Source organism: Pyrus communis, chromosome 1, assembly GCF_041283825.1.
Source record: "Pyrus communis isolate YQ-2024b chromosome 1, ASM4128382v1, whole genome shotgun sequence".
In the NCBI taxonomy this organism is placed as follows: domain Eukaryota; kingdom Viridiplantae; phylum Streptophyta; class Magnoliopsida; order Rosales; family Rosaceae; genus Pyrus; species Pyrus communis.
The window spans coordinates 2,697,114-2,710,376 of NC_142565.1; the positions used below are offsets into that span (position 1 = coordinate 2,697,114).

The 13,263-nt window shown below is 32.3% G+C and overlaps 1 protein-coding gene across 2 annotated transcripts; it reads left to right on the forward strand.

Moving 5' to 3' along the window:
* Positions 1–3,232: 3,232 nt before the first annotated feature.
* Positions 3,233–11,801, forward strand: LOC137720966 (MADS-box protein AGL42-like). Of its 2 annotated transcripts, XM_088692405.1 has the most exons (9): positions 3,233–3,433; positions 3,644–3,679; positions 3,821–4,015; positions 4,640–4,724; positions 10,201–10,262; positions 10,362–10,461; positions 10,578–10,619; positions 11,061–11,102; positions 11,266–11,801. In XM_088692405.1, exons 3-9 carry the CDS (start codon positions 3,834–3,836, stop codon positions 11,458–11,460), a joined length of 708 nt encoding a protein of 235 aa, XP_088548531.1. In that variant the 5' UTR covers positions 3,233–3,433; positions 3,644–3,679; positions 3,821–3,833; the 3' UTR covers positions 11,461–11,801. The 2 variants fall into 2 exon arrangements, with proteins under 2 accessions (XP_088548531.1, XP_068316193.2); XM_068460092.2 differs by lacking the exon at positions 3,644–3,679 and having other exon boundaries at positions 3,234–3,433.
* The last annotated feature ends 1,462 nt before the right edge of the window (positions 11,802–13,263 follow it).

Here is a 13,263-nt window from a genome sequence, read left to right on the forward strand (position 1 = left end):
TATACAATGTAGAGAAAGATTCAATTACGTTGAAAGAAAAATGTCATGGAAATATTTTTGAGCTAGCTATGATCTTAAATTTTGTTCAAATCCAATGTATTAATCTTTTTCTTTTTTTATTTTTATTTTTTTATTATCAAAGCACATAAACAAGCTCTGTTCTCATGATATAATCATCTCATTCATACAAATTTTAAAGCTCTATCACTCTTGTTTGATTAAAAATTTCCATAACAATAGCAAAAAAATAAAAAATAAAAAATAAAAAAATAAAATTCCTTCAATTGTTCTCAAATTAATTATATTGCTATATATATATATATATATATATATATATATATTTTTTTTTTTTTCCCCCTAATTTCATTCATGTGGCTAAAAAACCCCTCCTTGAATAGATTTCTAGCTCCACAACTACTTATCTTCTTTTTTTTTTTTTTTTTTTTTTTTTTCTTTCTAAACGTTAGTTCGATAGTTTGAATGAGAATTAAGGGGTAAAAACAAATGAATGAGTGCAGAAGTAAAAACCTAGAATTGAAAAATCATTTTTCAGAAAACAAGATCATGCACTGATAGTGGAATTGGATTATTTATTTAAATATAACTAAGAAAACTAACGATTTCGATTGCAATATGTATCCAGTAAAAGCTCACTTAGTATATTACCCCAACCACGATGTTATGCCGTTTTTAGGTTTATTTAACCTGCACAAATACAAAAAGCAAAAAGAAAAAAGGAATATTTTTAATCATTAACTTAAATTAGTAAGACCAAGTTCAATGGTGGGCTAAAAGCCAAATCATCCTTCAAAATTTCCCCCCAAACCCACCCCAACCCAAGAGGAGAAATTTTGGGCTAAATGCTAAATGCTAAACCAATGCCAAATTCCTCCCAAAATTTAGCCCAGAAATCGGAGTGGACTCCATCCAATATTTATCGGAATTTAATTTTTTTTAGATTAAAATGTTCATAAACTTAATTTACAATAGTCTACATATTAATTTTTTTTTTTTTAAAAATTAATTTAACAAAAAAAAAACCCTAAGTTCATTCTTTAATAATCCCAGATTAAAATTTTAGGCTAGAACGGTTGGAGCAGAAAAACTGTTTCTGGGCTAAAAGCTAAATTTTTTTAGTTAAAAAATTTGACTTTTAGCTCAACCATTGGAGATTGTCTAATGCTCATCATTCTACTCAATAGATAAATTTTTTATTTTATTTCAATGTGATGTTTAAGGTTTAGGTATTCTTCTTTATTTAAGAGATCGAAGGACGTGACAGAGACCTTGCTAGATCCAAAACATACCTCATTGTGCTTCCAGGCTTTCGGCCGATGTTTCTTTCTGGATCTCCTAAACACGTCCCCGTCCCGCTGCTAAAAGCCTAAAACCCTAACCATTTTTATTTTATTTCTGAAAATATGATAAAATATAAAGATAATTTGGCTAGCCACGTGACACGGTCATATCTTCGAAAAAGTGACGATGGGCTGCTGGACAGCAGACGCAGCTGTGTATTGGCCCATCACGCAAGTCATTGCACGATGATAGTTGACAGTTTTTACTCCAAGATATGAATTACATGAGAAACGTTAACGAGATTCTCTCAATTATTTATATGAGAAAATTATTGTAATAATCTTTAAATTTTAACTCAATTAGAACAATAGTTTTTTAATTAAAAATTTATGATCATTAGTTTTTTAACTTATCAAAACGTGTAGTTATGGTTATTTTCGTAAACTCCGTTAAGACTTTCGTCAAAACGAGTCACGTGCCACGCACGTGAGGTCGGAATCAAGAGACAAATATGGAAAACTGAATGAAAAAATTGTACAAATAATCCTTCAACTCTAACCCAATTAGAGAAATAATCCATCAACTTTAACCTAATTGAAACAATGATTCTTCAACTTTAATCCAAATGTAACAATGATTCTTCCAACACGACTCATTTTGACGAAATTTATGATGAAGTTGACGAAAATGACCATAGTTGCACATTTTAAGAAGTTAAGGGACCATTGGTTATATATTTTCAGTTGATGGACTATTACTATAATTTCCTCTATTTATAAACTCTCGACTAACTTGTAGTTTAACATTAATTTTTGTGTTAATATTATAAAATATTGTGCCAAAAATATGAGATGACAGAAAGTTCATAATGATTCCACTTTTGAGAGAGTTTCATTAACATTTCTCTTAGATTATGAATTAGTGTTGATTAACGTGTTTATTTTCTATTAGTGATACATCACATAGTTTACAAATCTAATCTAAAAAAATTAGTGTAGCTAGTATTATTTTATGAAAATATATCAATTGATTCCCTGTGCACTGTTACAGAATACTATTGCTTATAGGTAGCCTTTAAGATAAGAGATTTCCATTTTTTCATAAAAATAGAAATTAGTTGTGGGGTTTGCACCACAACGAGCTTTAACGATCTGAACTGTTTATTTTTCAAGTTGCACCTCATAGATCATCATTGCAAAATATTAGCCAAATCGGAAATATTTAAGACATCTAATTTGGTTCAAAAAAATTAACGAATACTTTGTTATATAAGAAATAATGATATTTTATCTTGATAATTAAATTGGCAAATGGTTTCGGACTGAATTCAACTTTTGCAAGGATGATTTATGAATCGAGACTTACAAAATACACAGTTCGGATCGTTGAAGTTCGATGTGAAATGGGTCCCACACCTAATCCTCATTTTTTGAAAAAATGGGGATTCCTTTGCATAAAAGACCTAATTGCTTATATATAGCTTGTCCTCCCTCTTTTGCTTATTTGTTTCTTAGTTTTGTAGATAATGCTAAAGAGGCTATCTATTTAAATCTTGTAAATAAATAACGTACTTGTTAAAGATTGAATTATTACTTAAGTGTTGATTAACGTACTTACTTATTTATTTATTTATTTATATAACACAACACATAGTTTGCAAATGTGGTCTAAAAAAATTAGTCTACATAACATTACTTTATTTTTGCCAAATAAGAGAAGCTACGAGGTTAATGATCATTTAATTTTTCGCTTATCCTTAACTGAGAGGTGTAGACGAAAATATACTGTTATGTTTAACTTGACTAAACTTATGTTTGTTTATTTTACATTTATTTATTTGTTATAATTGAGAGCTTTATAATTAGTTATACTTTGCTTTTTGGGAAGGAATTGTTTTTTGGCTAGGAAGTCAGGAGAGAAAGACAAAGGAATAATAAAAGTAGAGCTATCGATCAATATGGAAAAAGTATTGTGTGCCCTGAGGATAAAGAGAGTGGGCATCCACAATCAGATAAAAAGATCCTTCTCTGCGTTTCCCTTCTCTGTGAATACCATTCTAGGGTTTCTGATCTAGTTTCCATATTTGGATTCCTTCCAATCCAACACCGCTGTGTCCTTGCTGCTCATTTTAAAGGTGTTTTCCCCTATGGCTTTTCAGTAATTAGTACTTATGGGTTCTCTATATTCCATTTTTAGAAACTTAATCTAACATGTTTTTGGGGGTTTTCTTCTATATATATCCTTCTGGGTTTCATCTATAATTTGCATTTTTTAAGAACTTCATTGGGGTTTTTAAAGTAATCCCTCTCCTGGGTTTTCTTTGCAAAATCTGTCATCTTTCTAGTGTTGGAGCACTTCTTCAATCCTTCAGGGGGTGCAGGTTGTAAATCTTTTGCTTAATAATCTACTAAAAAAAAACTCTTTGGCTAGCTTTTTGAGCTATATATGTAGCATATTTTCCAATTTTTATAAGGATTTTTGTTTTCTTTGCTATTAATTATGGTGGTGGACGATGATTTAGGCAAAGCTAGGACATGGTGAGAGGGAAGATTGAGATGAAAAGAATTGAGAATAACTCAAGCCGGCAAGTGACCTTCTCGAAACGTCGAAAGGGGTTGTTAAAGAAAGCTTATGAGCTTTCGGTTCTTTGCGATGCTGAAGTTGCAGTCATCATCTTCTCGCAAAAAGGCAAGATCTATGAGTTCGCCAGCTCTGAGTACGTTTCTTTCATTAAATACCTTATATTTAAATTCTTGAATCCCCATCTTTTCTTTTGTTCGATATGCTTAATTTCAAAAAAGAAAAAAGAAAAAAAAGAAACAAACGTCATTAAAATCTTTGCGCGTTAAGTAACAAGGTATGGGTATAGTTGTACCAGCTTGAGGCTAGGGTGTACGATGATACAAAAATTGAAACTAGATGATGAAAAATTGATTGTAGTCCCTAAACTCTATTAAATGTTAGCTTATGTATTCAATGTTCTTTTAAAAAAAAAATATATATATTTTCATGATGTCCATGAGTTCATATTTATGAAAAGTATTTCATAAATTTAATACTCAATTGAAATTCAAATGAATTTCAATTTATTTGTTGACATCTTGCATAACAAAATTATTAGATATGGACTTTTCATTTTTGGTACACTATGTATTTGCAAATTCTCTTATGTCACTAATTCATTACAACATATTTACGTTCAAATATTTCGGTATACTAATTCATTTAATAGATATTTGTATGGATATTTGGGTACGCTAATTCATTATGATGGATGGAGCACTGTATAATTGATTTCATCGTTATTTGATTTTGACCTTTCGTTTTCTGGATGCTGCAGCATGCAACGGACTATAAATCGATATTATAAACATGAAAATGGATCAGGGCAAACCAACAAGGTTGAAGTGGAACAATATGTGCAGGTTAGAAGTTCTGTCTTGGAATTTGAAAATCCATCTTTAGATTTCAGATTTTGTTATAAAACTTGCAATATCTTGACGCGGTGAATTTAGTCTTCGCCCATAATCTTCAACAAGATGGAAGATATATAGTACGACTTCATCGCATTGATTCATGAAGTCCAGAGAATAGACTTACTGATATAATTCTACAGATCAAAAAACAAACTTTTACCCTATGTTTGGACTAGGGATAAGAGATTTTAAAGTTTCATCGAACTTAGACTACATTTATAAAGAATGGATTACAAAAATTAGATAGACGGACTTGAAAATGAGCAGATGCAATACATGAGAGAGGTTTTAAATCCTTTATGTGGTGCCTTTGCAGTGCATTTGTAGTATTTTAGTAGTACTACTTTTGTAGTGCTTGTGTAGTTATAAGTAGTTTTTCTGTTGTGCATTTTAAATAATTGAGCGTAAAGTTCAATGGAACTTTGAAATCTCCTCATCCAAACATAGGTTTTATTTTTTTATATATCAGTTGGGTGACATGAAAAAGAACCAAGTATCTATGATTTATTTCGGGCTAGAAGCTTTAGAAGTACAGACCTAAAGTTTTGAGTCCTAGTCGGCCTTTAAGATTCACAAAAAGTAATTTGGCATCCCTTAATAAATAGAGAAAGGGTTGTGAGTGACGTCAAAGCAGGGTAGAAATAAGATTAATTAATTTATGTACGAGTTAATAAAGAAGGAGAACTATAGCATTTTACTCTATGAACCAAGTTGCTTGTGTTTCCAAAAACTACATATGAACAAGGTGGTATTTCTTTTTCATTATGAAATGTCAAAATCTGTTAAAATCAGGCATAAATTGAACAAATTGAAAGTATTTTAGTTGCTGAACTCCGGTGGCTTAGTGGCCTGGGCTTTGCATCCGCGCCTTCCACCAGGCAAGTAATTAAAGGGTTGGGAAATTGAATAAAACTCATGCCTTTCTTGATCTATAGTTTGTATTTTTTTTTCCCAGTCAACAATCTGTGTGTGTGTGTGTGTGTGTAAGGTTATAATTAAAAGGACAAACATTTTGACAAGCATTTTACATTTATAGCCATTAATTGACGTGGATTTTATTTAGATAAAACTGAGAAAGAATTAAAAAGTGGAAGGAAATTAAAAAGAAGAAAGAGAGAAACCCCCTGTAAATGAGAAATTTTTTATTGTGACGGGAATAGGAGTGGTACACCACGTGTTTTTATGTAAATGGTGGGAACTTTTATTTTTTAAGTTATTAACTTTTTAACATACATATCCCACTATTTGTATAATGACACATGATGTAGCACCTTGTGTGCCAGTCACATTGAAAAATCTCTCCCTGTAAACGTACAAACAAGGAGGGCATGAGACCTCCATAACTTTGCGCAAATAACTAATGGTAATGGTATGTTAACAAATTAGTATACGAGTCATAAAAGTCTTGATTCTTCACTCCGTTCTTATTGTCTTTCGGGTAAATAAACCTTCCTCTTGATTCTATTTTCAAACCCTTTTGTTGTTTACTTTTAAACCCCCTTTTTGAGAGAAAACCATCTGATATCACTTATCGGTGGCAATCTAATGCGCAGAGAGGGTTGTTGTTTTGAAGTGCGGCTCCTTCGATTTGATCAATACAAAATTTTGACACAAAACAAATCAAGTTTCAGTCTCTTAAATCTTTCGTTAGATAAACGATGTTAAACCCTAAATCAACAACTCTCTCCGCCTTCCTCTCTTGTTATTCATACAATTAAACCTTAGTATGGATTTGAAATAGAGTCAAGAGGAAGGTGTTTTTGCGCGAATTTGAGAATGAAGACTCAACAGAGAGGGTCAGACACATGCAGCTTCTGCGTCATGCGTCCTGCCTCCTACACTTGCACGCTAACACCTTACCTTTTATTTTTTCTTTCAATTTCTTTACTTCAGTTTTATTTCTCATTTACTTAATTTTCGTTAAAAACTTTCACATCACGCTTAATGGGGGCCTTTTGAATGTTGTGTAATCTAAATGTTCTAAAAAAGTGTCAAAATATTTCTCAAAATGTTTGTTCCTTAATGTTGACCCTTGTGTGTGTGTGTGTTTTATTTTTATTTTTATTTTTTTTTAATAAACGATATTATCTACACTAAGAGGAGATGGTAGACTTAGATTCACAATGGGCTAGCAATAATATGGTTCAAATACGCCTTTGGCGAGAATCGAACCTAAGACCTCTCACTTATAAGTGAAGAAGAATACTACTAGACTCTAATACTAAGTGGCTTCTTGATCCTTGTTTTAAGATAAGAAAAATTGGAAAGGTTTTGTTACGCTTAATTTATTCAGGTCTGAAGTTGCTCACCACCTTTCATAAACGGCCTCACGCTGTTAGTTTAACCATAGTCTAATTTAAGTTTTATATATATAACAAAACAACTTAATCATTAAACTACAATTCCCTTCTAATTTCTTCCCTTCAAATCTTGAGTTTATTTTCTATTATTGAGTTTGGAGATTATTTTCACAAAACTGAAGATAAATTATAGATAGAATCATTACGGATGCCATAAGAATATAGAATTCATATTGCTAAACCTATGGTATACAGATCATGCACGACTGGTATGTTAAAGAGAAAAAAATAATAATAATAATATTAGAAAAAAATTAAAAACCTTTTTCGACCACATATCACAGAACTATTAATATTATTAAAACTAATCCAATCACAGATCACAGATTTATCACTAGCCAATATATAAGTATTGTTCTATGTGAGAAAGAGCAACAAAACTAATAATATTATGACTTTACATTCTTCGATCCTCCAAGTAAACTGAACGAGTGAATTGTGTAGCAGCAATAAGGCCTCGTTTGGCAGCTCAGATTGTATTGGACTAATGACTATATTATTTACTTTGTTTGATACTATATCGGATAATAGGACTTTGGGCAGCTATTTTTTTTAAGAGAGAAATTGATGATAAACCCTAATTTTCAGATCTAGAAAAAAATGACAAACCTTAATTTTAATTAAAGAGAATACTTAATTAAAAAATTGGAGAGAAACAATAATTAGATTCAATCAATTTGAAAGAAAATGGCAAGAAAAATAAGAAGGTGGCGGGCAGAACAGAGGGAGCATGGGATTCAGGCTTAATTACATCAACGGTGGGTCTTGCGAACAATGCAAGAGGGGCGGAGAGCGCGACAAGAAAGCGATGGAGAAAGCGAGCGTATTTTCCTACCCGACTAATGACACATAGGTTTTAGGGTAAGTAAATTAACAGGCTTACACCGTATAATATGTAAGGCCAATTTAATTAATCTGGGTGATATTTAATATAAAATTACACCAAACATTTGGTCCGTATTATTTATTCTATCCAATTCTTTATACGGGTTGCCAAATGAAGCCTAATTGTTTTCTTTGGTTCTAATATGAATACCCTCCTAGTGAATTTAAAAGGTGAAAGTGTAGCAGCAATAGTTGTTTCCTTTTGTTCTAATATATTTTTTGATAATGTTAGGGAGATCAAAATTTATAAATCAAATTGCAAACCAAAGATGTGATTGTTGATTTGATTATTACTTAAGCGTTGATTAACGTGCTCATTTCCTATTCGTGACATATCATTTGGTTTGCAAATTTAGTATAAAATTTGGGTAATGCTAGAAAGACTAAATTTGTAAACAAAATTTGCAAGCTAAATGATGTGTCACCAATAGGAATGATCACGTTTATCATCGGTTAAGTAATAATTCAAACATCAACTTCCATGTCATTTAGTTTACAAAATTTTGTCTACAAATTTAGTTTTTCTAGCATTACCCTTAAAATTTTGATCTCCCCAGCATTACAATACTTTTTCCAATCCCACCAGCCATTTAGTTTATTTCTTTTAATTTTTTATGTGGTATGAAGCTTTTTAGCACCGATGATTTCTAACGTTAAAAGGAAAAAGCATATTGCTGATAATAAATAATTTCAAGATTGAGGCAAGCAAATTAGGAAGGAATTTATAAAAATGGGGTATTCCTAGCTTTGTAGTTTTTTTTTTTTTTTTGTTTATTTTATTTATATATGAAAAGTGAATTAGTTTTTATTTTTTTATTTTTTTTATTTTTTATTTTTTTTTGAGCAAAGAAAAGTTAATTAGTTAACCATGGTTAAACAGCTAAATTGTGACAGAGTGGTAACGCTCATCACCTAGCTAGTAAGGGCAATGAGCAAATTAAGACTCATTTCTTCATATCAGCTTAGATTAAAAATTCGTTTTTACTAGTGTGCTAAAGGAACATGGTGTAATAAGAAACCACCCCTTGCATGTTCATACGCCCGACCTTGAACCGCAATGAAGATATAACCTTTTTATTTTATCATAACTTGATTATAATCAGGAGGCATTTCTGGGTGCTTTATGTGCCCTGGAATCTCTTGTTTTTCCAGAGGGCATTGGAAGAAGGACTATTGTGTTCTCTGAGGGCACAGAAGAACAAAGCCTCGACAGTCTACTTTCGTGGGAAGTGTTTGTGAGATCACTTGCCTGGGATGGTTCTTATTGCTTCCCTTCCTACTTGGCTCAGTTAGGCACCTTTCTTTTCAATATAACATAATCCAGAACTAATTCTTTTAGAGATTCTCTGTGTCAACTGTGCATTATAATTTTATTCTACCTATGTGAAAATCAGTGATTTAGTACCATACATACACACAATTGTATATGTAAATAAGTATATTAAGGGCTGGTTTGGTATTGCTGTGCTTTGAAAAAAAAACTACTTCTGTTGTGCTGTGAAATAAAGTAGTAGAGTGTTTGGTAAACTTTTTGTAAAAGTGCTTTTGAAAAAAAAAAAAGGCAGTATTATAGTGTTTGGTAAACTTTTATGTAAAACAGATGTGAAAAAAAGCCGACTTTTCAAAGCTGGGTTTTGCAGCTTCTTGTTTTTGGCTTTTTTTTCACCCAAAACTGTGAAAAAAAAAATGAAGCTGAATGTTTACCAAACACAAAAACAGCTTCCAGCTTTTTTTTATACCAGCTTTTTTCAGAATCACCTCAGTACCAAACCAGACCTAAGTGTACCATAAGATTGCTGGAATTTTTTTGGATTTTATCCTTCTTCATCTTACTTAAGCATCATCATCATTATTTTACAATACTGACACCTGATAGGCTGAGACATGCTTATCAAACGAGAAAGGGAAAAAGAAAAGAAACTCGGGAAGGGGCTTCAAGTTGTTGGTTAACTATATATTAGCAAATCCTTTCACACCTAAGCATGTCGCCATGCGTTTGTACTCTATAGATTTAGTTGCGACTGATGATTGTTTTTGTTACAGAAGTGATTTTCGTATTTCTTTTGACACTATATTTTGATTCTTCTTTTATTTATTCAATTCAATAACCTAACCTCATATATGAATATGAGACGACTTGTGGCTGAGAAAAACTAATTGATTAATCTGCATGCATGCAGCACTTGAAGCATGAATCAGCTATTATGGCCAAGAAGATAGAGATCCTAGAAGCTTCCCAGCGGTTTATGGCCTAGTTTGATCATCATCTCCTGTATTTTTTTTCTCATCTGACATTTTGTTAGATTAGGTTTTCCTAAACTCTGAAATTTGTATGTCTTAGGAAGCTTTTGGGAAATGATATGGATTCTTGCCCTGTTGAAGAACTCCAAGAGATCAGTAGCCAGCTGGAGCGAAGCTTACGCAGCATAAGAGAGAGAAAGGTACATATATACATGTCATCTGATGATGCCCAGGGTCAATTATACATGGAGCAGGGTCAATTATAAATGGAATTTGTTTTGTCCTCTTGAAATTTAACTGACTTGAAGTGTACCAGGGTCAATTATACATGGAGCAGATGGAACAACACAAGGCAAGGGTAAGTATTTAACTTAGTGTTACAACTATTAGGGTCCTGTTATTAGCATTTCAAAAATATTATCTCGCATTTATTGTATAAAAAATTTTGAAAAATTGAGTAAAATGATGAAAATAAAATCTCATTTATTGACTGATGAAAATATGTCAAAATATGTTTGTTGTAGTGATTTCTCAAAAATAATATTGACAACACACTAGAAAACTGATTATTTCAACAATTGAGATTTTTCCCGTACTTTTCTCAACCGAAAAAAAAAAAAAAAAAAAAACAATTGAGACTTGAAGACGATCATTTGGCCAATATTCTAATAAAAATTTGGAGTGCATGATAATTTTTTTTGAAATGTCAATAACAACTCTAACCATTAATAGTAATTTGTAGAGCTGTATACGTGCATTCTAAGTTCTAATTAACCATCTTTCTCTCCTCTAAAATCAGGAGAGGTTCCTGTTACAAGAGAACGCACAGTTACGTGAAGAGGTAAACGTTTTTAATCCTTTTGAACTGATTCCGTTTAATTCCTAACAACTACGTACCGTGCATATGACGTTTGAGGCGATTTGGTATCCTGATTTCCATTATGATTTATTTTGCTGGTCTTTCTTTTCTCGTTTATTTATCTGCACAATGATAATATGATCAGTGTCGTGCGAAGCCGCGGATGGAGTTTTCACCCCAAGAAAAAAGAGCTTCTGCGTTTGTAAGCTATGAAAAGGCAGGAGCTTCTGCTTCTGCTCCTATAAACTACTGGAGCCAAAGTAGCATGAGTTCTGAGGTGGAGACCGATTTGCTCATTGGACAGCCAATAGTGCGCGCTGTTGATCGCATCGCAGCCTGAAGTCAACATGCATCAGATAAATAATAAAGCTTGTCAATCATATTTGGTAGGCCGTGCTCTCAGATTAATAATTCTAGTAAGGTCAAGCAATAAAAGATCAAGGGAAGTTATAATTTCCTATGATTTTTGACCCAGTTGTATAATTTTATATATGCATAATGCGTCAGGTTGTAGCACCATATTATTTACTACCAATGTATGAGTAATGGTTGTGGAGAGCATGTGTGATGTGGGAAAACTAGGGAAACATATTATGGAGCAGCTCGAATGTGTAAGTCAAAGAAAATTTGGTTTTGGGAAATCTGAAGTTAATGGCTAGGGTATTCGTTTTGAGCCAATAATGCGTTATTTTGAAGGGAACAAGTAATCAAATTCATCGCTATAACATGCTTTTCTGATTAAATAATGACGTTTTTCTTCATGAAATCTGCACTTTATATTTTAAGAAATTATTATAATTTCTTAAATTCATCTGCGTTTTTTGGGTTTCAAGATTCAAGTCATCAGGTTTTTGTTTCGATTACTACTTCTCCGCCTATCAACTGTTTGTGTTAATGTCTCAGTGAAAAGTTTCTTGTGAATCTTGTAATTATCAAGGCCGATAGCCGTATACTTAAGTTTTGAGATGAACTTCAAGGCCAAATGCCATTTCTTCTTTGTGATTGGAGTGTTGAGAATTTCTAAGGCCAATTGCCATTTCTCTTTACTGCCAAAGTGTATTTTGTACTCCTTTTAAGGCCGATAGCTGGAGTATAAAGTTGTCTGAAAGTTGTTTTCTTGGTGTGTTTTTTGAAGAAAAGTTGATTTCTTGATTACTTTGTCTGGGTGTGATTCAATTCTTGAAGTTTTTGCAAAAATGGTTGAATCTACAGTTAAGATTGAAGGGTTATTGGGAATGTTAACAGTAAAGCTTGATGATGATAATTTTGTTAAGTGGAGTTATCAATTCCAATCAGTGCTCAAAGGATATGATCTCTTTGAATTTTTCAGCGGTGAATTCGTTTGTCCACCGAAGTTTGTGATTAATACAGAAACAGGGGTTACAAACTAGATAACTGTGGCATATAAAGAATGGATTAAAAAGGATTTAGCGTTACTCAGTTTATTGATTGCTACTCTAACTGATGATGCTATGGATCATGTGATTCGTTGCAAGACTTCTCATGAGGCTTGGACTGTGTTGCAAGAAAGATATGCTTCGGTTTCAAGGGTTCGAATTAATCAATTGAAAACTGAGTTTCATACTGCACAGAATGGTGGTGAAACAGTGGATAAGTTATTGTTACGATTGAAAGGCATAAGGGAACAATTGGTGTTTGCAGGAAAGAAAATTACTGATAATGATTACATCATTGTAGTATTAACTGGTTTGCCAGCTGAATTTGAAATGATCAAAACTGTGATTCTTGCAAGGAAAACTTCAATTTTCATGAAAGATTTTAGGGCTCAACTGTTAAGTGCAGAAGGAACAATTGATTCTTAGATTCAATCTGTCACATCTTCCATGTTTGCGATGTATGTTAATGGTGAGAATTGTGGTGCTGTAAGATTTCAAGTTGGTTTTGAACAAGGAGAAAGTTCTAATACTTAGAGATTTCAAGAATATTAGTTCAATAATGGATTTCACGGAGGATCTGGTTTTATGGGAAATAGAAATAGAGGTTTTCATCCTCAACAGAGCTAACAATTACAATAACAGGAAATTTGCTGGCTTTAGTGGAAATAACTTCAAATCTTACTCTGGTGGTAACAATTTGGGAAACAGAAATGAAGGAAGTGGAGGTAGTTTTTCTGGACATAACA

Excerpts from the sequence above, each read along its gene's own strand:
- LOC137720966 (XM_088692405.1), top strand. The coding sequence starts at position 3,834 with ATGGTGAGAGGGAAGATTGAGATGAAAAGAATTGAGAATAACTCAAGC. Across the intron at positions 4,725-10,200 it reads AAGTGGAACAATATGTGCAG|CACTTGAAGCATGAATCAGC; the intron begins GTTAGAAGTTCT and ends GCATGCATGCAG. Across the intron at positions 11,103-11,265 it reads ACGCACAGTTACGTGAAGAG|TGTCGTGCGAAGCCGCGGAT; the intron begins GTAAACGTTTTT and ends TAATATGATCAG.